Raw genomic sequence first — 23,705 nt, forward strand, 5'->3', positions numbered from 1 at the left:
AGTTTCTGGATCTCCGCAAGTGACTTGAAATATATTTTTTACAACTACGCAAGGGAACGGCCTGAGATATGCAGTGTCGGTCTTCTCGATAACTATACCCCAAAGTCCCACCAGCGAACGATTTAAATGAACAGCAAATCTCCATGTTAGCAAGTAAGATGAGGCGCTTATACAACAGATCAATTAGCTAAATCAGTATGTAGCTTTTCAATCGAATTGACTTTTGTGAACATTCTTTGACTTCCGCCGGCAAAGGAATCATTGATGGATTCAGTTTTCTGAATACAGTAATTCTTGGAAGGCTTTTATAGATATGCAAAGAGGGAAAAAAACCCATCTCTTGGTAATTCCGGAGGTTGATTCATCTTTGACTTTATGTATCACGCTTGTCATGCAACTGATATAATAATGTGGAGAAGATTTATAATCTGGCTAAAATGTAGTAGGGCATAACTTGGTCATCGAAACAGCTAATAAAATCATAAATAAATATGGTAAGAGCGTTATGTCAGTTTTTTTACAAATTGTAGTGATTTATGCCAGTAAACGGTGGCGACAAGTAGGCACGCCACGTATATTTCATAGTCGCTAGCAAGTAAATTTTGCCGGACTTTGAGTTCGTCTCACGATTGAACAACACAAATACACAAGGAAATTTTTACAGCGACTTTATAACCATCCTTTTGTCTTTTAACACTTTTACTTTCTGCCTCCTAATTTTATTCTTGCTTTCTAATCTAAGTATTTTTGATCAGTCGCCATTTGAATGCTCTACTTCGTAAGGTGTACATTTGATCATTTCAACAAAGTAATCAGCTTTGTGTATAAATGTAGGTGGTTTGTGCTATTTCAAAATTTATCATTCGACGTTACCTGCATTGCTGCAACACAATGACCTGGTATCGTTATTCCCGAGCTCTTGTTTTAACAAAATTAATTATTAAATGAAAAGAAGGGCGAAATATTTACTACGATATGGAAAAATTCCAGAAAATAGTTCACTAATCCCTTTCCCCATCCTATCATTGCCTTTATTTGAGTGATGATTTCGTCGAGGATCCAAGTGGTTACAAAAACTCTATAACTATATTTTCCACTTCCTAACAAAATTAACACGACAGGAAGAAAAACTCTATCAGTAAGCTCAAAAAAAAAATGCGGCATTTCAATGCTGCAACATCAGATTACAAGAGAATAAAATATCTAAAATAAATACTGAAATCAGATTGTCTAATTTTTTTTTTTTTTTGTATTATTACAAATTATGCAAAGCCGTTAGTATACTGCAGTCTTCCTGTATTTGACACTTTTTATGGCTGACGACGGTAGAAAATAGTATGAACTAATAAGCTTGGCTTACTTTAAATTTACGCGTTGTCGGATTTAGGGTGACCTTGTTTTGCTTTAAGGGGGCGAACTTCTAACGGGCCAAAACTTTCATAAATCGATTGATGTGCGGATGGGAAATCGCTGGAATCTTCATCAGCAGAATTAATGTCAAAAACAAAGCAAGGTTTTTCATTGCAAATATTATATCCTTTGAATAGTTTTAGTACTTTTTATCAAGGTCTAACTTTTTTGCTTATCATAGCTCTACCGGGCTTCTTTTCCTGATGCAAACATCGGCAAATTTCCCACCAGGTTACCGCAAGAATCTTCGATTCTTTAAAACTTTAGCGACTTATGTTTGGTAGAGTAAGGTTGATGTATCCCAATTGAAAACATTTTATAGAGATCCAGCTTCAGATTCAAACATTTAGCCACAAATAATTTTTAATACACGAAAAGAGATTCAGTTTACCATTATTCCTCTGTAAATGAAATGTTCATCCTCGATAAAGTTAGCAAATCCAACAAATCGATCAGATTGAGCTTATCCAATTTCCATTACGAAAATCGTCACCAACCCACTAGTAGAAACTATGTCAAACTCATGAAATCGAAACGAGTTCTAAGCATTGATGTTTATTGCAAACGAATAAAAACAGCAACAGCTACATTGCAATGTTAAGATGAAGACGTAAATTTTTAAATCATTGATAATTCAAATGGATAGATTTTGTCAAAAGAAAATCATTAGATATAATTATAGGGCAAACCTGTGATGGAAACCGTCACTAAAGTTGTTTTCTCAGCGCCCATCGACTCCACATAGCGTGATTACAAGGAAATAGAACACCCTAACATTCGTGGAAGTAAACAAATTAGTTCCGTTGTCCATTGCAGTCATACCCCAAGGAATTGCCGTGACTTTAGTAAAGACTGACCAGTAAGCGTGGGAGCGTTGGGCGTGGTTCTTACACAAGAATAATTTTCTCGAAATAGTTTTTACATCAAACTTGTATGTATAGAGTTACACTCAGTCTGGCTACAAAACTACTTACTAAGAGGATAAGTTTTGACATTTTGTTTTTAACGTTTAAAGATGTTAATATTATAGGGCTCAAGTTCCTCTTTTAGTCAAAATTTTATTTTCCTTACGGTACCTAACGAAAACAAATGAAACGATCATGTGTTGCGGCTTAATCAAACGAAAGAAAGAAGATTACAATCCCACAGACCCGACTACTCTATTACACAACTTGTAATATTCTTAATAAGGAACGAATCCTACAGTCAGTACAGTATTAATCCTCAATACACTTACTTAGGCCCACTACAATGTATGTCAGCTCACCACCTACCGAAAAAAACTTAGTTTCCTGCAAAGCACCTTAAAAAAGTAAATCTCAATAGTAACTTTCCCTCGGTATAGCTTTCCAAACTGTCAGTCACTCCCGACAACAGCTACGAAATAATTCTACAAAGTATTCTAGAACATTCTGGGGGCTAACAACACAACTACATTGGTAGTATTACATAATGATTATGTGACCTAATAAAGTCTTTCAGAAAGTTCCGTGGTATGCAAGTCAACATGTGGTAGCATTCTACAAATTTCTAGATATTTATCGTTACAGGTATATTCCGTAACGTATGTCATTAACAAAGCCATCGAATGTATGCTAAACTGTGAGTAATCTCCCTGTCGGATGCTTATCATGTGAATGTTTCCCACCATAGGATCTTGAAGCCATGATTTACGTTTAGCTATGCAGCATGGGAGCTCTTTACGAGTCTTCTCGGTTATAAGATGAACTTCTTACCTATGTACTGCCTGGTTATAAATGTTTACGTCTTTAATTTTAATTTATTCATTTATTTCTTTTTATCTTTCAGTTCAGGTTCCCATTTGAATTCCGTTTCCTGTAGAACAGTTCAGCAGACAATTCTGAATCAAAACATGGAGTAACAATTTTAACACATAAAGCTGGGGATAGTATTTCGATAAAATATTACTGCCAATTAAGTGCTATTTATATAATTTCTTTTGTCCGGAGGATAATAAACGTTTAGGAATTTGATCTCTTTAGAAATACAATGTTAAACCCGTTAGCAATGTCATGAAAAACGTGTTTTTCACCAAAAGAATAACTACATTGCATCGAAATCTTAAAAGTAGAAAATCTTGCAATAGGAGCGTCTCTTGATAAGTCACCTTCAAAGAGCTAACACGAAGTATATCGACAAACATTTGTGGCTTTTGATACGTCCTGCTGGGTGAGGTCTTGAAAATAAACCTTCATAATCATTATTATTATAATCATCACACACCAGGTAGAATAGAAAGTTATTATAGATTATCTATGGCATAAAAGGAAATACAGTCCCTCAAGTTGTAATATCACTATTCATCTATTAAACGACGCGAAGAGGCCCCTAGAGGGGATCGTAAATAGACCTTTCTCATCATATTTTTTGTAATCATCATAATTTTTGTATTCATCGTACCCCAGGCAGAGTAGACAGTTGTTACCAATTAATCAATTACATAAAAAGAATACACTTCGTTAACTTGTGATATCCCCGTTCATCTCTTTAACGGCGCGAAGAATGCGCTGGTTGAGAACTCGTAAATAAGCCTCTATAATCATTATCATTATAACCATCATACCCCACGCAGAGCGGACAGTTGCTATAAACTAATCCTCTACAGGAAAGGAATACATTCCGTCAACATGTGATATCACTATTCATCTCTTTAACGGGGCGAAGAATGCGCTCGATGAGGTCTTTTAAGTAAACTTTATTGTCATTGTAATCATAATTATTTTAACCTAGGAGTAAAGGACGCACGTTGTTTATTAATCAAACGAATGTATGGCATACCCTTCGTTAACTTGTGAAATTATTGCTAAGCCCTTTATTCGCGAAGGAACCCCTTTTAAGGAGTTCCTTTAAATAAACTTTTTTTTTTTATCATAATCTTAATATCTACACTCAGCGAACAATAGCTATATCAATCAATTACATACAAGGCATATCCTTCGTTGACCTGTTATATCGTAGTCTAGCAATTTACAACCAAAGAAACAACTGGGGTAGTCTTTCAAATAGTCAAGAAAAAAAGATAGATCATTGCATGGGGGAATCTCTGACCAAGAAGCTTTCAGCTTTTGTCGCAGTTTTTCATGGCTAATTAATAAGCAAAAATTCTTATTTCAGGGAAATTTTTTACAATAATTAAATGCTTACGTGCCAAATAATTTCATAAACAAGAATGCAAGTCTGCTGTTCAAATAAATCGTCTTTCCCTTTATTTGCTCGTGCGGTCGTGTGCTGCTGCAATGCATATAACATTGACTGAAAAAATTTTGCAATAACAGAAACTAGCTGCATTTACGCAAAGCTGACTCCTTTCTTGAAATAATAAAATGTACGCCCTGCACAGTAGAGCATTCCAATGGCGACTGATCAAAAATATTAATAGTTGAAAGCGAGGTTAAAATTAGAAGGTAGGATGTTTGCTGTACGACGAACTGATGCTCTCATAAATATAGCCACCTCCAAAGTTTTTTTGATAGTTATCTTTGTGTTATCTTTATATCGATTAAACTTGAAATTTTAAACTTTTCACTTCATTTAAGAATTCTCTATAAATATGTATGTGTTACGTCCCTAAAAAATGTATACACCTTATTCCATGGTTTAACATATAATATGCGGGGATATTTTGCGAGTTGCGCTGTATTTTTCCGAGCCCCGAAGGGTTATTATTATCCACCGTCATTTGACTTTTTTGGATTTTGATTTGGTTTGCGAAATACGTCCTACGGTTGCCTTAACTGTGCATTGTATCGATCGCACAAGGAGTATTCAAAAGAAGAAAACAAGACGAAAAAAACTATTAAAATTTTACTTTGTTACCAACAAAATATTTGTCGCGCTTAAAATTTCGTTTCTCTAAAAGTCAAACCTCGAAAAACTAGCAAAAAACTCAAAGTTTGGATCGTTCTGTTCGGCCATTTTGTTATCCCTTATTTTTTGCCTGGTTCTTCGCCTTAATACCCTGGAAAATTTTACGTGCTCTGTACATACTAGTGGAATAATAACCAGCCTAGCGTTATTTTTCGCGTTTATATGTGTAATTTCTTAACTTCTGTTCAAGTGATTATATTGAGACTAACCCCTGAGTTTTCTCCGAGCCAATCAAAAAATTGTTTTTTGGAAGATTAAAAGAAGTTTTTAGCTTGGGTTATGGAATTAAGATCAGAATATCAGTTTTGCCGCTGAACAAGTTCAGCCGCACAAATTTTTCGTGGAATAAATTTTAGGAATTGTTCCATTCGTGTCGAGTAGTTCGCCAACCGTTTGTATTTAAGAATTAATTTGGTCAAAACAGGAGCTAGAAAGAGAGAATCAGGCGATTTTAACTGATAATTTCGTTGCGCAACGGCTTGAGGAGGATCCAAGTGGTTAGGAAAACTCTATAAATATATATTACACTTCTTTACATAACTAACACGACGTGAAGATAAACTCTATAAATATGCTTACGAAAAAGCATTCTGTATTTCAATGCTACAACATCAAATCACGAGTGACTCAAATATTTTGTATAAATACTTAACTCAGATGGTGCAGTTCTACTTTTGTGTTTTATCGCAGACAGCAAAACGTACACTTGTACCATGGACCTGCTTGTAAACTCCATCTTATTTAATGCCACTCCGCTTACAAGCTATCTTACAATCATTACAAACTTTTACAAGAATCAATGAGCACAGGGCAGATATCGCTATCTCTTGATAGGTAGCGATTTACCAGATATCTCTGACTTTGCTTTCATCTAAGGTTAATGGACTCTACTGCTGCAAATAGCATGCACTCTAACATCAGCAGAGATGAGAGATTAGTCCATAGTCCTACGTAAGAGAGGTAAATCAACCTAATTTTTTTCAGGTCTACAATATAAGGCAGTATAGTAGCCTTCCTTTATGGGGAGTCACGATACAGGGTAATTGCAAGTTAAGTTCACATGTCAGGGTCAAGGTCCATGAAGCCCATAATAGTTTATTGTAATTAGAGCCTGCGCAAAGAAGAAGCTCCCCAAGATAAAAAAAAAACAAACATCCTTTTCAATGCAACTGTGCTTTCAAAACTTTCTTTTTATCTATGAAGCTAGTATTTCTGACCTTACTATACTTTTTTTGAAAAAGATTTTACAAGAACGGCGACACATCAATTAGTTGTGATATTTACGACCTTTAAGTCAATAGACTGCTGTCTTTTTAAATGACTTAAAACATGAAGACCATCCGTTACTTAGTTATCATACCAGAGATAAAGAATCACCTGTGCGCCTTAGAAACAGACTTTGATGAAGACCAAATTTAAATACAATACGCTGTTGTTGTTGTTTTTTTTTAAAAAGATTTACTTTTAGGAATAATATAGATAAAAGGATGAAATCCTAAATCGCTCCTTTACTGCATTTATATCCAGTATGTAACATCTTGATGTGCATTTTTATCACGATGAATAAAGACATTATCATTATGGTTATCATTATTATCATTACTATTATTGATATTATCATTATTACTACAACTATCACTTTGCAAAAGGGGCTTGTACGTGCAACTTCTTCAAATAAAATCATGCTGGTCGAAGTTTGATCTCCGTGTGTTTTAACGAATAATCTTGTCCTCGAAATGGTGCCCAGGTAATTCCTTGTGCGCTGCTTCCACCTTGGTACAAGCCATTTGGATTTGCGTTATGGCAGGCACTATACCACCAGCCACCTCTATAGGCTAACGCACAGTTTTTTCCGTTATCAACGTCGTTGTCTCTGTCCCTGGTTGTCAAGCTCATATTTCTATGACGAAAAAAGAATTTTGTAAGAAACTGACGAGAGGCTGGACAGCAATGTTGCTGGTAGAATTGCTTGGTCAGAAATATCCAAGAAGCGCTGCATTGTCAGAAAAGTGTACGAGGAATGATTCCTTGAACAGGAAACAGAAACAGAAAGGTATCGTTATGCTAAAAATGAATTATAATAGTAATGGTGCATATATCATTGAGTAGTGAAATACGATTATTCCGCATTGATGCTTCCTCCGTATATGTAGAAAGAGCTGATCAACTTAAATATTGGGATCTTCACTTTTAGGCGGTCATAACTATTTTATTCATTTTTTTGGGAAGAAGATATTCTATTCATTATACATGGCACAAAAAACTGAAATGCCTGTAACAAACCTGGTACCATTTCTGAGAGATGGTGCCAATGCGTTGCCTGCGGTGCCTCGATACCCGTCGATCGTCAACCGATAATCTACGCTTTCGTCGGCCACAACGAAAGTCGTGTACTCGGCAAATCGTCGGTCGCCTTCGTAATCCTCCATATCAATTCGAAACACCATGTTAGCAGACGCAGTCAGACGGTGAAGAAAATCGTTTCCGAGCCAAAACTCGCCCTCCAGATTTACAAAGCCTCTTTTGTATGATTCCCAGTCGACATGAAAGTCTACAGAACCATCCATGCGCCTTTGAAAGGTGGTCCATCCTCCACCATCAGTTGTCATGTCACACAGCACTTGAAAAGGTTCTTCGTCATCAGGGTAAACCCAGTACACACCGTCGGTTTTGGAGCCATTTTGATAATACTCTAGACAGTTCTTGGGGCAATCTAGAAAATAACAAAACGCGAAAGTAGAACGCTTTGACAAAAAATATATACATATTGTCTGTTGTAACGATTACCAGCAAAGCGAAAACTGTATATGTCATATATTGTCCTCACATCTTTTCGAAACACTCTTCTTTTTGAGCTACTTTACCACAATTCTCCTAAAGTACATTATTTTATGGCTGACAAACTAGAAAATTACACCGGGCTCACTTACCTCTGATGCACTTACAGAGGGGTGTGTTGGATTTGTCGCCTGCGAAACATATTTCTTTTTTTTTTGCATGGATAATCCATGCAGGTGCCCTGAAATTAGGAAAAGAAAATTGAGAAACATTTATCTTTTTTAAAAGTTGATAACGAAATATTTTTTTGGTCTTAAAAGTTAAATGCCTTTATTCGATTTTACATGCAAGGAGAAGCTCAAGACATATATGCTTTTATATTTTGCATATTAAAGAAATGAAATTTACAACACTTAACGAACCGGGAAACATTCGAATTTCATCATGACAAACATTTCTGGAAGTTCTCGGCCTTAGAGCACTATATGTTCTATGGACATATCGACCGACTGCAAGATCACCCCTCTATCATCTTTGCTAGTTGCCCTCTGATGTAAAACAAACGCGATCCCACATAAACCTGTTTGCCATCAAAGTTATCAACTCGTTTCCTTTTCAGGCCTTATTTTCACTACTGCCTAAGTAGTGCACATCACTGCGAAGATCACTTTCATTCATGTCGTTTCCTTACTGTTGAGCGTAATCATTTTTCGTAGGCATCCTAAAATATTCCGATCAAAATGTGATTTCACCTTTAATCGACGTTAAACTTCAATCAACATGCCAATTTATTTCCTTGTGACGATGTACACATTATGCAAAGCCGGTAGTATATTGAGGTCTTCCTGTATTTGACATTTTTTATGGCTGATGGCGGCAGAAAATAGTATGAACTAGTAAGCTTGGCTTACTTTAAACTTACGCATTGACGGATTTAGGGTGAACTTGTTTTGCTTTAAGGGGGCGAACTTGTGACGGGGCAAAACTTTCAAAAATCGATTGATGTACGATGGGAAATCGCTCGAATCTTCATCAGCAGGATTTATGTCAAAAATAAAGCGAGGTTTTTCATTGCAAAATTTATATCCTGAAAATAGTTTCAGTACTTTTTATCAAGGTCTAACTTTTTTGTTTTATCATGGCTCTACCGGGCTTCTTTCCCTGATGCAAACATCGGCAAATTTCCCACCAGGTTGCCGCAAGAATCTTCGATTCTATAAAACTTTAGCGACATATGTTTGCTAGAGTAAGGTTGATGTATCCCAGTTAGAAAGCATTTTAAAGAGATCCAGCTTCGATTTTAGAGATAAGATTCAAACATTTAGCCACAAGTAAATTTTAATACACGAAAAGAGATTCAGTTTACCGTTATTCCTCTGTAAATGAAATGTTCATCCTCGATAAAGTTAGCAAATCCAACAAATCGATCAGAGTCGCTTAGCTGACATTTGAATTTCCCTGAGTCGCCCAATATGGTTCCAAAGTTGTAAGATTGACATCGCTCTTCATCCACACACTCAAACTGACAGGAACTTTCCGAATCCACATCTATTTCTCTTATCAGGCTTGCGTTCAGCTTTTTTCCTTGTATCATTTCAGCAAAGTTAACTGCTCTCAGATCTGGCTCTGAAATACGGCCTATGCCGTACACAACGGCACAAAGGAGAAATGTCAGACAGAGATGCATGTGTAGTCTTCACCGTCGGTAAGTTTATGATCAAGAAAAATGAATGTTTGTTTCATTGCTATCTGATTTGGTAACTAGGTAAGCAGGTGCAAGAAAGTTGGTAGATTGAAAACAGTTTAAGTAGTGAAAAGGTTGATTTTTTTAGAGCCTAAATAATGCATAAAATCAGTTTTTACTGATATTCTTTTAATTTTTTTTTACAGATATTTATATTAGTGTTCCTACAATTGATCAGTTTTCAAAAATAGAGACTCTTTCTTCATCAAAATTCGATGGCATCTTTCAGGTCCTACTCGGAATTACTAGTGATGCCGTAAACCTGTTCAAATATGATCGATTACGATTCGAACAGGGAAGAAAGTTAAATTCAAATTTTTTTTGTACCGTTTCAGAAAGTCCATGACGAAGGTAGAACCGAGCAGTGGTTCCAAGTTTTGGAATGGTAGGGTCCAAATTGCAAAAAACTTTTAAGCCCTTTGCCAGTTCAGGCTTGTTTTAATTTGCTACGGTTTTATGTGCTTCTAGTATTTCCATGGGGTATTTTCGCTTTTGAGTGTTAATTTCCTTTGTGTGTGCATGCCTCATGCAGTTTGCATTCTTTAAATATGTACGAGTTATGTCCCTAAAAAATATACATACCTTATTCGATGATGTAAAATTTAATACACAAGGATATTTTGAAAATTGTGCAGTATTCTTTCGAGCGCCGAAGGATTATTATTATCCACCATTATTTAACTTTTTAGTTTTTTAATTTTGGTTTGCGAAACACATCCATCGCATAAGGAGTGCGCGAAAGACGAAAACAAAACGAAAGAAACATCAAAATTGTACTATATGACCGACAAAAAAATCTGTTCCGCTTAAAACTTCGTTTCTCTAAAAGTCAAGCCTCGAAAAACTAGCGAAAAAATCAAAGTTTGGATCGTTCAGTTCGGCTATTTTTTCATCCCTTATTTTTTGCCCTGTTCTTCACCTTAATACCCTGGAAAATTTCGTGTCCCTCTACATACTAGTGGAATAATAACCAGGCTAGCGTTGTTTTTTCGCGTTTATATGTGTATTTTTCTTACTTCTGATCAAGAAATCATTTAAAATTAACTCTTAAGTTTTCACCAAGCCAACCAAAAAATGTTTGTTGGAAGGTTAAAAGAAGTTTTTTTAGCTTGGATTACGGAATTAAGATCATAATATTCGTTTTTCCGCTAAACAAGTTCAGCCAGACGGGGAATTAATTTTAGGAATTACTTCATTCGTGTCCATTGCGCCTGTCGGTCAGGTTGATGCATGAGCGGCAAAGCCTTCACCATCCTCAATCCAAGGTCTTTTATCGGGATTTGTTCGGATTATGGTTGCTAAAACACTGAAAACTCCGTATCGCTTACTGACAGTGACGTTAAAACTTTCCTTTAGGGGAGAGAAAACCAAACATGTACGGAAGGAAAAACCGAAAGTTACGAAATCAGTGACCTTGGTAATGGCATTTCCCACGGCTGAGAACGAAAATCGAGAACTGGAAGATTTGCCACAGGCCGATTTTGGCCGAGTATCTGAAAGATTTCTTCTGTCCGTAAGGACCAAGTCAATGACTGAGAATTTTTATACTAAAATTACGCCCATTGTTTGTTTTTGTAGTTTTTGAACGCGTTTTTTTTTTTTAATCTTGAGCGTTAGCGCCAAAGCACTTTACGATTTTTATTCGGGAATTATCGATCCTTTTATTTTCATTACTTAAAAAAGTTAAGTTTTCTTGTCAGTAAAAGGCTACTGTGTTTATATGACAGATTCCTGGTAAAGAAATTGAGTGTCAGTCCTATATAATTAAAATCCTATACATTGCCCAGTTTTATGAGACTTTATCCCTAGTGAAATAAATAATCGTAAGTCGCTAACTACTTTTACAAAAAAAAGATTTTATTTTTCAACTGCACCATTTAAAATACAAGTATTAATTTCACCTTTTTTACTACAATCGTTATCATTGTTATCATTACTATTATTTTAACTCACCAACACGAGGCCCTCTAATATTCTTAATACAATCAAGGCGGAGTGAACATAGTAAACAATAAGGCAATCATGACAGAAGCTCCAAACAGAAGAGCTCTACCCACTCGTAATAATGCTAACCATTCCCTTGGGATTTGGAACACCTAATGCTCCTAGAATTACACCTAGCGAAAACAAATGAAGCTACCATCTTATGCGGCCTAAACAAACAATATAAAGAAGATTAAAACCCCACAGAATCGACTACTTTATTTCACAACTTGTAATATTCTTAATAAGGAGCGAATCCTACAGTCAGTACAGTATTAATCCGTAACACACTTACTTAAGCCCACCACAAGGTATACCTTAGCTTATCACCGACCGAAAAAAACGTCCCGTTACGCGAAGGGCAGCTGTGCTGAGGTCGATCCATGTGAAGTGGTCGCTTACGGAAGAATGGAATCATAGAATAGAGACAAACCAATAGCGCTAAAATTAGTCATGGTCGGCTGCAAGCGGTTATCGCTAGCAACAATGAAATGGAAAGTATAATGGATGAAAAAGTGGTGAGATAATTAGCTAAAGTTAGGTTTCACTGCCCTTCACTATCGTTAACCAACGATATATATATATTTTTAAAATTTACCCTTTTCCAATACAATAAGAGTCTCTTGGTGTTCTTACCATAAGGATTTTTATCTGGCACAATTTGATTTAAGTGTTACATGGATGAGTTTTCTCTAAGCTGCTATCTTCACTTACCCGTGCGATTATTGACCACCGCACCAATAGCGACATTCAAATTTACTTTCAACCCAGACATAACAAAGAATCCAATGAAAATTATTTCAGACAAAATGTAACGCTTGGGGAGAGCAATAACAACCATTTTACATTAGATAAACATCAAGCAATCTTCGATAAGCAGGAACACAAATAGTTAAAAGACAGAAGGAAGAATCCTCCTATCTCGATTTGTAACAGACTAAGATTTACGCATCTTTTTCGATCTGTTGGCCATAATTCAGCTTGGCACCATCTAAGGGAGTTCATGGTTTAAGCAAATGTCTCGTGGTCTTTGAGGTAACTATTTATTGAAAGACGCAGTAAAGAAAAGAAAGTTGACAGGTCTTCAATTGAGTAATGTGCGACGTATCAGAGAAAAGATTTAAACACGAGTAAATTACCTCAGGTCTCTTTTCATCGAGTTGACGGGAGATATTTCGCAACGCTCTGCTGATGTTTATTTTAAGTGCGTCTGCAAGCCAGCGTCAGTTACGAAATAACTTCTCCATTAGACAATCTTTGAGACATTAACACGTTTAATTGAAATTAAGCCCATCATTAATATGTATGAAAGTCTCCACTGACGAAATAAGTAACGTTTTTGCAATACGAATTAAAAGTGCCTTTCTCTCAATGAAGGAGCGACATATATTCAAAGACAGAAAAAGGGCTTTATATACGTAGATAAATCAATGAAACTATTTCACAAACAAAATAAGAAGGTTTATCACCACTAGGAGCGTTGAAAGGCTACAGCTAAACGCCCATCTGCCAACAAAATATCTCATTAACCGAACTCATATATTACAATCATCACAAACTAAATTAAGAATTATAACTCCCGCACAGCAAACATCTTTAATTATTAATCAGAAGCTACAGTTTGCTGTTGGCTTAAAGACGCAACTACTTCAATTGAAATCACGCTGGTCGAATTTTGATCTCGGTGTGCTTTAAAGAATATTCTTGTCCTCGAAATGACTGCCATGTAATACCTTGTGCGTCACCTCCGCCCTTGTACAAACCATTTGGATTGGCGTTATGGCAGTAGTTGTACCACCAGCCACCTTTATAGTCTAACGCACAGTTTCCGCTGATTTTAACGTCGTTATCTTTGTCTTTGGTTGTAAACCTCATATTTCTAAGATATCAAAAGCGTTTCGTGAGAAACTGAGAAAAAGCGAGAAAGCAATGCTTCTAGCAGCATATCACAGTCAGTAAAAAGCAGATGGCACTGCATGGTTGGAAATACGTAAGAAGCACTAATTGTCAGCAGTGCACATAAAAAGATTCCCTTTCAGGAAAGTTTGAGAAAAAGGAATTGTAAGCAAGTACACATGTTTTTTAGGTTAATAGCGTCAACATGAATTTGACGTCATCTTTATGAAAGAAGCAATACTAGTTAGCAATAAACAGGAAGTTGAAAAATCTGATCGGCGATGATGCAATACTTTAGCTTAGATTTGTCATTAGAAGAAAAAAGCTGATCAGCCTAAGAATTGGGATCCTCGACTTCCAGCAGTCCTCAACGTATTTCCAAATTCTTGGGCAGGAGCTTTTCAGAAATTACCCTTATATTACTGGTCATTCCTCGAGCAAAGTACAAAAAGCTGCAATGCAACAAACCTGATGGGCCTATCAAGGGAAACCAATGCATCGCCAGCGGTGCCTCGGTATCCATCGATTGTCACCCGATAATCATCGCTTTCATCAGCCACAGCGAAAGTCGTGTACTCGGCAAATCGTCGGTCGCCTTCGTAATCCTCCACATCAATTCGAAACACCATGTTAGCAGACGCAGTCAGACGGTGAAGATAATCGTTTCCGAGCCAAAACTCGCCCTCCAGATTTCCAAAGCCCTTTTTGTATGATTCCCAGTCGACATAAAAGTCTACGGAGCCATTCATGCGCCTTTGAAAGGTGGTCCATCCTCCACCATCAGTTGTCATGTCACACAGCACTTGAAAGGGGTGTTCTTCATCAGGGTAAACCCAGTACACACCGTCGATTTTGGAACCATTTTGATAATAATCTAGACAGTTCTTGGCCGGGCAATCTAGAAATAACGAAAAAAAGTAAAACGCTTTGACGATAACAAAAATTATTTATTCTATCTCTCTCTCTCTCTCTCTCTCTCTCTCTCTCTCTCTCTCTCTCTCTCTCTCTCTCTCTCTCTCTCTCTCTCTCTCTTTTTAGATGTTTTTGTCATGGACGTTACATCCTTGACCTTTCGTACCCTTGCCTCAGCTGGTGCTAATCTACCCGTTTTATCTGTCTTGGCATTTTCAGTATATCCCTCTCCTAGAGTATTTTTTGTCTTTCCCCGAACAGATCTCCACTTACCTCTAATACACTTACAAAAATGAGTGTTTGATTTGTAGTCAACAGCACAAGTTTCACTCTCCTTGCAAGGATCGTCTTCCTCGCAGGTGCTCTAACAATTAAAGAAAGAAAATCATTATACAAAGAGATATCAAAAGGATGATGGCAGACTTTTTCGTTTAAGAGGGCTCCATGGGGTTTTTTGACCGCGCGAAATCTGGGTGCGAACATAGCGCAAGTTTAAAAAGTGTCAACATGCATAACAAACATGGCGGCTAGACAAACTTTGGTCATGAAATCGAGATCAGAATATCAGTTTCGCCGCTAGAAAAGTTTAGCCACACGAATTGTTAGCAATTGCTCTATTCGTGTCGAGTAGTTAACTGTGGCTAGCTGTCGGCTTAGTGTCGGTTGCGCAGGGAAGATTGAGTTTTTAGTGAATTGAAATGAAACTACAGTATATTTGCTTGGATTCTGCGTTGAATTTGTGGTCGCCCGGTAATTTTGAGCTTGGATTTTTCGCTTCTCGGATCAGGCGTTCGGAAATGGAATGTTCAGCCTTGGGCTTTTCTTATGTACGTTGAAAACCTCGAAATGAACAACTCGCTTAAATGGGCTCTTTTCATCAAAGTAAGCGGTCAGATAACAAATGATACACTGTGGAAGTAAGGTGAGGTTTTTTTTTGAGAATGTGACGTATTTTTTTTAATTCCTGAGGACGGTCGTAAATATGCCCATACCAACTCTTATAATTCCGCCATGACTGTTATTGCGCAAGATGATCATCTCACAGCTGGAGCTTGGGCCGCCTGTGACGACGGCAGAAAATTTTATGAATTAGAAAGCTTGGCTTGCTTTAAAACTAAGCGCTGAAAGATTTGGGGTGAACTTGTTTGCTTTAAGGGCGCGAACTTGTGACGGGACGAAACTTCCATAAATCGATTGATGTACGGATGGGAAAACACTGGTATCTTGATCAGCAATATTTATGTCAAATATAAAGCCAGGTTTATTTCCCCTATTGTAAAAACTCGATTACTGGCTCTTCGTTGCAAAAATTATTCCTTAAAATAGTTTTAGCACTTTTTGTCAAGGTCTCACTTTTTTTGGTTATCACGGCCCTACCAATGCAAGCTTCTTTCCCCGACGTAAACATCGGCAAATTTCACCAGGTTGCCGCAAGATTCTTAAAAAACTTTGGTGACATATGTTAGGTAGAGTAAGGTTGGTGTATCCCAGTTAGAAAACATTAAAAGAGATCCAGCTTCGATTTTAGAGATAAGATTCAAACATGGAGCCGCAAGTAGTTCTTGATACACTAAAAGAGATTAAGCTTACCTTTATTCCTCTGTAAATAAAATGTTCGTCCTCAGTAAAGTTAGCAAATCCAGCAAATCGATCCGAGTCGCTTAGCTGACATTTGAATCTCCCTGAGTCGCCCTCTAAGGTTCCAAAGTTGTAGGATTGACATCGCTCTTCATTCACACACTCAAACCGACAAGAACTTTCCGAATAAACTTCTATTTCTTTCATCAGGCTTCCGTTCAGCTTTTGTCCTTCTAACTCTTTGGCAAAGTTAACAGCTTTCAAATTTGGCTCTGAAATACGGCTTATGCCATACACAGCTGAACAGACGAGATTAAATATCCACAGATACATGTTCATTCTCCATGGAAAGCTTTTCACGTGAACTGATGTGGAAATTTCTTTGACTTTGAGCGGCGACCTAGCTAGGTTAGCGGGTGAAAATAAATTCTTAAAATGAAGAAATAGTTTGCAACAATTTCTTTTACGCGCCTAACACGCGAAGAATGCACTCGGGAGGCGTTGTATATAAACATTTATCATCATTATTATTATAATCATAATACCCCTGACAGAGCGTTCAGCTCTTCAGCTAAATTAACTAATTTAATAAAAGGAAACCGTCCTATAATTTGTGGTATCCCTATCCGTCTCTTTAACGACACGAAGAATACGCTGATTGAGAAGTTGTAAATAATCCTCTATAATCATTATTATCATAATCATCATATCTTAGGTAGAGCGGACAGCTGTTATGAATTATCAGTGTGACGGGAAAATTTACTGATTTTCCCGTGTGTGTTATTCGGAACATATTTATTCGAAAACTTTCACATTTAACCATTTCAAGTCCTTTCATTTTAATAAATCAAAAAAATGTATAAAAACCACAGTAGCTTTTAGAATAGATTTTGCTTGTTACTCGCTTTCATTATGAACCTGCATGGCGGCACTTTTGTTAATTATTACATGGTTTTTTAAGTAAATATAAGTGTTAATGGTCTTTCTGGAAAAATTGGTTTTCATGGTAGTTAGCAGCTGAATTTATACTCGTAACTTTAATTTCTTTTCATACGAAGGTTTCCACTCCAACCTTGCATAGATAAGCAGAAACTTTTCATTGCTTTTCCGTTTTTATCTCCTAAGCTGCGCTACTGCAATTAAGATAGGTATTTTTTTTTTATATCAGAGCTGTAAATTGGCATCTAAGTTTCCTACTTTAATGGCCTCGAGTTTATGGCATCCGTCTTTTTAATTTTGAGATTCTTTACGTCGTAGAAACAGATGGAATATTTAAGTAGTTTTCGTTTAACTTCAAAGAGATCTTTTCCCGCTCCTTTGTGTCTATTCAAATATTGCGATCTGTGTAACAATAGCACCTCACACCAGTTGGTTCTTAAACAAGTCCTTGTACAGCTTTGATGATTACAAACTTGAGTACGCTAGAGGTCATGTCGCTTGTTGGCCTGACCTAGAATAAAAACCTACTGCGGACCCAAAACGCTGTCTCTTCCTTGACGTCCGTACAAGCTCACTCGAAGCAGATCTCCGTGTGCCAGGAAACCGTGACGAGTTTCCGTTCTCGCAAGCTGAGTGGCCTCTACCGAGCTAATTCCCCCTCGTTTGTAAGTTTTCCGAAAATTCCAGTGTAGTGAGTGAAAAACTATCGTCACATCAATTACATAATAGAAATACCTTCCCCTAATTACTGGGCGAAATTTCTTGTTTCAGGGAAATTTTACCATTAGAATTAAATGCTTCCGTACCAGATGATTTCATGAAAAGGAATGCAATGTACTTGAGCGGTCAGTGTGCTGCTGCAATGCAAGTAACGTCGAATGGAAGTCACTGGGTCTCGAGGGCACATGCTGGGCTTGGAAAGCTTGGGAATTTGAAATGATGATAACACGATAAAACACTTGAAGCTCTAGCCTTTTGAAATATTTCATGTTTCTACGGGGTTTTATCAACCTTTATAAACAACTAGGTCATATTAAACAATTAAGTTGTTTCGCCTCTCAATTGAGTCAACTGATTCCAAAGAATACAGTATCTTTCTAGAGTTATCGGCGCCGAGAAGCACCTGTTATGAAGACCGCAGAGGTTCTCGCCAGAGAAGAAAAGAAATTCCTCACTAAGGCATCCGTTCGTGAAATGAATCTTCCTTAAGATGAATCATAGTCTTGTAAAATTTTCTTTTAAAGACTTAAGGTTGATGAAATTTAGTTAGGAATAACACAGAAGAAGCCAACGTAGAAATTTATCTAGAAATAGAGTGGGATGATTTCGTTTTAGGACAAAACAAAAACTGTTTATGTTATGAGTTTCTTTCTTTTAAAATTTAATACATAACCGACAAGAGGCAGTACGTTTTTAGCTATTTATGACTGAGACTCCATATAGTTTTTGCTCTCCATTAGCGCGCGCGCCAATGTATTGTTTTTCTAGTAATTTTTTATGTTTCCGCCCTTCTAGGTCACTAAATGCCACCAAAAGGGCAATGAGAAAGGTTTGGAATATCGTTCGCTGTAGTAATATTATCGAAATGATTTTCGTTATTGAGCTGAGGCTCCTCGAAAGGAGGCGCTCGCCAGTAATAATTTGGCTTTGCCAGTGATTTTCTTCAATTTGCTTCGATGAAATCTCTCAAAATTTTCACAATTTGTGGAAAAAAAAATAAGGGTTACAAAGACAATTTTCCCGTCATTTACAATTTAGTGTTTTCTTCCTCTATCTCAAGATTGGTCTTATGAATTTTTGTTATCAACAGGCACTAGAAGGGCACAAATATGTTTTACGGTTCAGCAAATCATAGGAAATTCCACCGATGGAAACGTGATAAATCTTGCTCGAGAGATCCCTATTTTCTTTGTTGTAAAACATCACGTAATGGAATAAAACCTCGCCAAGATCTGTATCTGAGTATGCGTAAACTTTCGAATCTGTCGTGATCTGTCGCCTTTTGGCAATCTATCCCACGATGTTTTCTTTTCGGTTGACCTCCTTTTCAGAGGGCGTATAAATATTACGGGTGCAGTTGCAGGAAACCCTAGATTCCATCACATAAAAACTGCTAAAAATTTTTTTAACGCACCTTTTCAGATAACAATTGTGCGATCATATCGAGCCGCCATGTTTGCTATGCATATTGACACTTTTAAAACTCGCACTATATTCGCACCTAGATCTCGCGCGGTCAAAAATCCCTTTGGAGCCTTCTTAAACGAAAAAGGCTGCTATCACCTTTTGATATCTCTGCATACTAATTTTCTTTTTTTAATATTTAGAGTACTTACGAAGAAGATGATCCTCGCAAGGAGAATGAAACTTATGTTGTTGACTACAAATCAAACATTCATTTTTATAAGTGTATCAGAGGTAAGTGTAGATCCGTTAGAGGAAAGACAAAAAAGTCCTTGGAGGGGAACATGCTGGGCCCTTTGAAAATGCCGAAGACAGATGAAGACGGGTGGATTAGCACCAGATGCAGCAAGCTGATTGGGTATATCAACACACGTGAAAAGATACGATATCTTTTCACGTGTGTTGTTAGGGCTTTTCTCAGGGCAGGAAATCCCTGTATAACACCACAGTTAATGTGAGAAGTATACATATTGTCAGTCGTAATGATTACCAGCAAAGCAAAAACTGGTTGTGTCATACATTGTCCTTACATCTTTTCGAAACTCCCTTCTTCTAGAGCTACTTTATTACAATTCTCCTAAAGAACATTATTTCTTGGCTGACAAACTACAAAATTACATCGGGTTCACTTACCTCTGATACACTTACAGAAGGGTGTCTTGGATTTTTCGCTTGCGGAACATTTTTCGTTTTCTTTGCATGGATAATCTTTGCAGGTGCTCTAAAATTTGTAATGAGAAACATTTGCATTTTCAAACGTCAATAACGAAATTTTTGTTTGGTCTTGAGAGGTGAATGCCTTTAATCGATTTTACATGCAAGAAGAAGCTCAAGACATATGCCGGTTTACATTTTAAAATATTCTCTAACTGTGATACACCAACCTTACTCTAACTGACATATGTCGCTAAAGTTTCTTAAGAATTATAAAATTAAACGATACTTATCTATAAGTTGATGTTTGTTTAGGATTCTCTCTTGTCATCAGTCCGGAACGAAGGAGTCACATGCCCTTATTGTGCCCTCCTCCCGTCTGCTTTGTTCCTTTTCTCCTGTATCACTCACGTTGAATACTGATCAGCGACGCACATGCACATCTCATGTGACTCCTTTGTTCCGGACTGATGACAAGATAGAATCGTAACCAAACTTCAACTTACATGCAGGTAAGTCTCGTTTGATTTTATAATTCTACCTTATCATCAGTCTACGTCACAACGGAGTCACATGAGATTTCAAAGTCCTGTAGAACGAGCTGCCCTCCTAACGGAAACAGTTTTACAGAACGTGATGAGCAGAGACAAACACGATGATGATGATGATGATTCTTTTCCATCAAAACCAGCTTATCAATAACTTGAGAACTGATATATTTCAGTGCCACACTGTTCATTACTCGTTTAAGTATTTTGAAAATACTAGTCCAAACCGACTTTAAAGTCAGGGCTCTACAGGACGACATCGTCTCACTGCGCATACATTTTCCATTCATCATGGCTTGTGTTTCATCTTGACAAATCACATAGTTCGATGAAAGATCCATTGCAGACGTTTTGCTAAGTTTGGTTTGGTTGCTCTCCTCATGTAATAACTTCAGTACTTCATTCGTGTAATTGTCATTATCGTGACATGATTGTAAGATATACTTGCTGGGATCCTTGAGGCTTTTTGTATGTGAAACTGCACCCTCGTTATCAAAACCATGCTCGGGAATCTGAAGCTCATAGTCCAAGTCATTATCGTTGTCACAATCACCAACTTGATGCTGCGCTACACAACTTGATTACTTCTTGAGACACAATTTTTGTTCATGTTGTTCTCATTCGTGTTTAGAATTTCTTCCATCTCATCATTCCCGGAATCATTTGGCTTCTGCTCACATTCAGACAATAACTTGCAAAGCTCTTGATCATCAAAATCATCAGTTGAAAACTCATCAAACTAAAAGGTGAAAAAAATCGATATTGAAACTTTTACTGATATGTTAAAAAACGAGCATGTCTGTCACTCGACAATCTCTTGATATGTGAGTGATTAGTGTAAGCTATACTCTATGAATCGTTTTCAAATTCTTCACATTCGAAGATTAGATACAAATCTTTATTCGATTACCTCGCAACTTGACAATGGATTGATTTCCTGTGGAACTGGTTCTTGTGAAAGTAATCAAATGATTCATAGTTTATAATTTGTTTTTTTCTGATATACGCTACAACTGGCTTATAATATGTAAAAAAGATGTCTACAGCGGCAATACCCCCACAATTTATTGATTAATGTGAAATTCAAGTTTTGCACTTGCCACACTCACTTCCAATTTTTTGCTTGTTTGTTTGTTTGCTTTGTAAGGATTCGTCTTTATCTTCTATAGCTTTGCCAAGTCTGGAAAACTGTTTCCCAAAAATCCACACCTTTTCACGATTTCAAGACACGGCGTACTTAGACTATCTTATTGAAGGATAAATAAAATTGTACAAAGTTGGAAGAGTGACTTTAAGAAACATTACACATATATAAAGATTTATCTAAATCTTGTTCAGTTCCCGAACAGTTTTACGAAAGGTTATTATAATAGTTGATTTATTTCTAAATTTTACGCTTTCCCCCGGTATAGCTTTCCAAACGTTCAGTCACTCCCGACAAAGCTAATAACTACTTTTACAAAGTATTTTAAAACATTCTGGAGGCTTACAACAACTATTATGGTAGTATTACATCATGATTTCGTGACCTGATAAAATGTTCCGGAAACTTCCATGGTATGCAAGACAACATGTCTTAGCATTTAATGAATTTCCATGTAGTTATCTTCACAGTTATATTCTAGCACATGTTATCAACAAAGCCATCGAATGTACGCAAAACTGTGAGTAGTTTCCCAGTCAGACGGCGATCATGTGAATATTTCCCGCTAGGATCTTGACGCCACGATTTAGTTTTAGCAATGCAGCATAGAAACTCTTTACGGACCTTTTTGGTTGTAAGATAAGCTTCTTGCCTATGTAATGCCTGGTTATAAATGCTAACGTCTGTAGAACAGACTATTCCGTGCAATGACTGTGATAACGTGTATATCGGACAGACCAAACGTCAGTTCGGTACACGTTTGAAAGGGCATCAAAAAAAGGGGTCTTCTTTTGCAAAAAAAAAATTCAGCTTTATCGGAGCACACATGCCTAACCAGCCATGCAATTGGGTGAGATAGGTCTAAAGTTATAACCACTAATGGGCGTTACCACCACTGCCTTTGTTTGGAAGCCTGGCATACCAACTCCGCCCACGCTCCTTTAAATCGCAGCTTACTTCCTGGCGCCCATTTACACCTAGTCAGAAAAAAGCGCAGCTAATTAAGTTAAGCAAACAATTCTGAGTCAAAACATGGAGTAACAATTTAAACACATAAAGCTGGGGACAGTTTTTTGATAAAATGTTACTGCCAATTAAGCGCTACTTATAGAATTTCTTTTCTTTGGAGGATAATATATGTTTACGAATTTGATCTCTTTAGAAATACAATGTTAAACCCGTTAGTTATGTCATGAAAACATGTTTTAACCAAAAGAATAACTACGATACATGGCAATCTTAAAAGTTAAAAGTTTTGCAATAGAAGCGTCTCTTGGTAAGTCACTTTCAAAAAACAAACACGAAGTATTCTGACATTTGTCAGTGGCTTTTAAAACGTCCTGTCAAGCGAAGGGCATCTGTATTGAGGTTGACCCCGATTTTTTCCGATATTATGAGCTTCTCTTGGTGTTTTTATCATAAGGATTTTTATCTGGCACAATTTGATTGAAGTGTTACTGACGTGGACGAGTTTTCTCTAAGGTACTATCTTCACTTACCCTGCAGAGTGTCTCTCCATCCACCACAACCGTGTGATTATTGACCATCGCACCAACAGCGACGTTCAAATTTCCTCTCAACCCAGACATAACAAATGATCCAATGAAAATCATTCGAGACAAAACGTAACGCTTGGGGAGAGCATTAACAGTCATTTTGCGTCAGATAAACATTAAGCAATCTTAAATAAACAAGGTCCGAAATATTAAAAAAAAAAACAGCAGAAGGAATCCTCCTATCTCAATTTGTAACAGAGTTAAGATTTACGCGTCTTTATACCCAAAACGCGCCTTTGGTCCAAAACATCTTTCTCCATGGTTATTTTCTATAAGTTCATGTTGAAATGTAGCAGACACTTAAAATTATATTTTGGAGTAATTATTTATTGAAATACGAAGTAAAGAAAAGAAAGATGACAGGTCTTCAATCGAGTTATGTGTGACGTCTCACGATGTAGTCACATGTGATGTAGATCGCGACGTTTCGACTGCATACTGCTACTCTTCTTCGACTGCATACTGCTAGTCTTCTTCTCTAGGCTTTGGTG

General features: G+C 37.0%; 1 protein-coding gene and 1 pseudogene across 1 annotated transcript; both read right to left on the reverse strand.

Annotated features, from left to right (window-relative positions):
* Window positions 1-6,075: 6,075 nt before the first annotated feature.
* Window positions 6,076-9,763, reverse strand: LOC131770907 (ficolin-1-like; annotated as a pseudogene).
* Window positions 9,764-13,214: 3,451 nt separating this feature from the next.
* Window positions 13,215-16,522, reverse strand: LOC131770906 (ryncolin-2-like). Its single transcript, XM_066162497.1, has 4 exons — window positions 16,202-16,522; window positions 14,885-14,975; window positions 14,168-14,597; window positions 13,215-13,682 (listed from the first exon to the last, which is right to left on the reverse strand). Exons 1-4 carry the CDS (start codon window positions 16,520-16,522, stop codon window positions 13,463-13,465), a joined length of 1,062 nt encoding a protein of 353 aa, XP_066018594.1. The 3' UTR covers window positions 13,215-13,462.
* Window positions 16,523-23,705: the final 7,183 nt, after the last annotated feature.

This window comes from Pocillopora verrucosa, chromosome 1, assembly GCF_036669915.1.
Source record: "Pocillopora verrucosa isolate sample1 chromosome 1, ASM3666991v2, whole genome shotgun sequence".
In the NCBI taxonomy this organism is placed as follows: Eukaryota; Metazoa; Cnidaria; class Anthozoa; order Scleractinia; family Pocilloporidae; genus Pocillopora; species Pocillopora verrucosa.

What these genes read in the sequence shown, in the direction of transcription:
- LOC131770906 (XM_066162497.1), bottom strand. Translation starts at nt 16,522, where the DNA reads ATGTATCTGTGGATATTTAATCTCGTCTGTTCAGCTGTGTATGGCATA. An exon ending in TTATTTACAGAGGAATAAAG is followed by an intron (nt 14,976 to 16,201) that starts GTAAGCTTAATC and finishes TTTAATTGTTAG; the next exon opens with AGCACCTGCGAGGAAGACGA. An exon ending in TCCCTTGATAGGCCCATCAG is followed by an intron (nt 13,683 to 14,167) that starts GTTTGTTGCATT and finishes TTGATATCTTAG; the next exon opens with AAATATGAGGTTTACAACCA.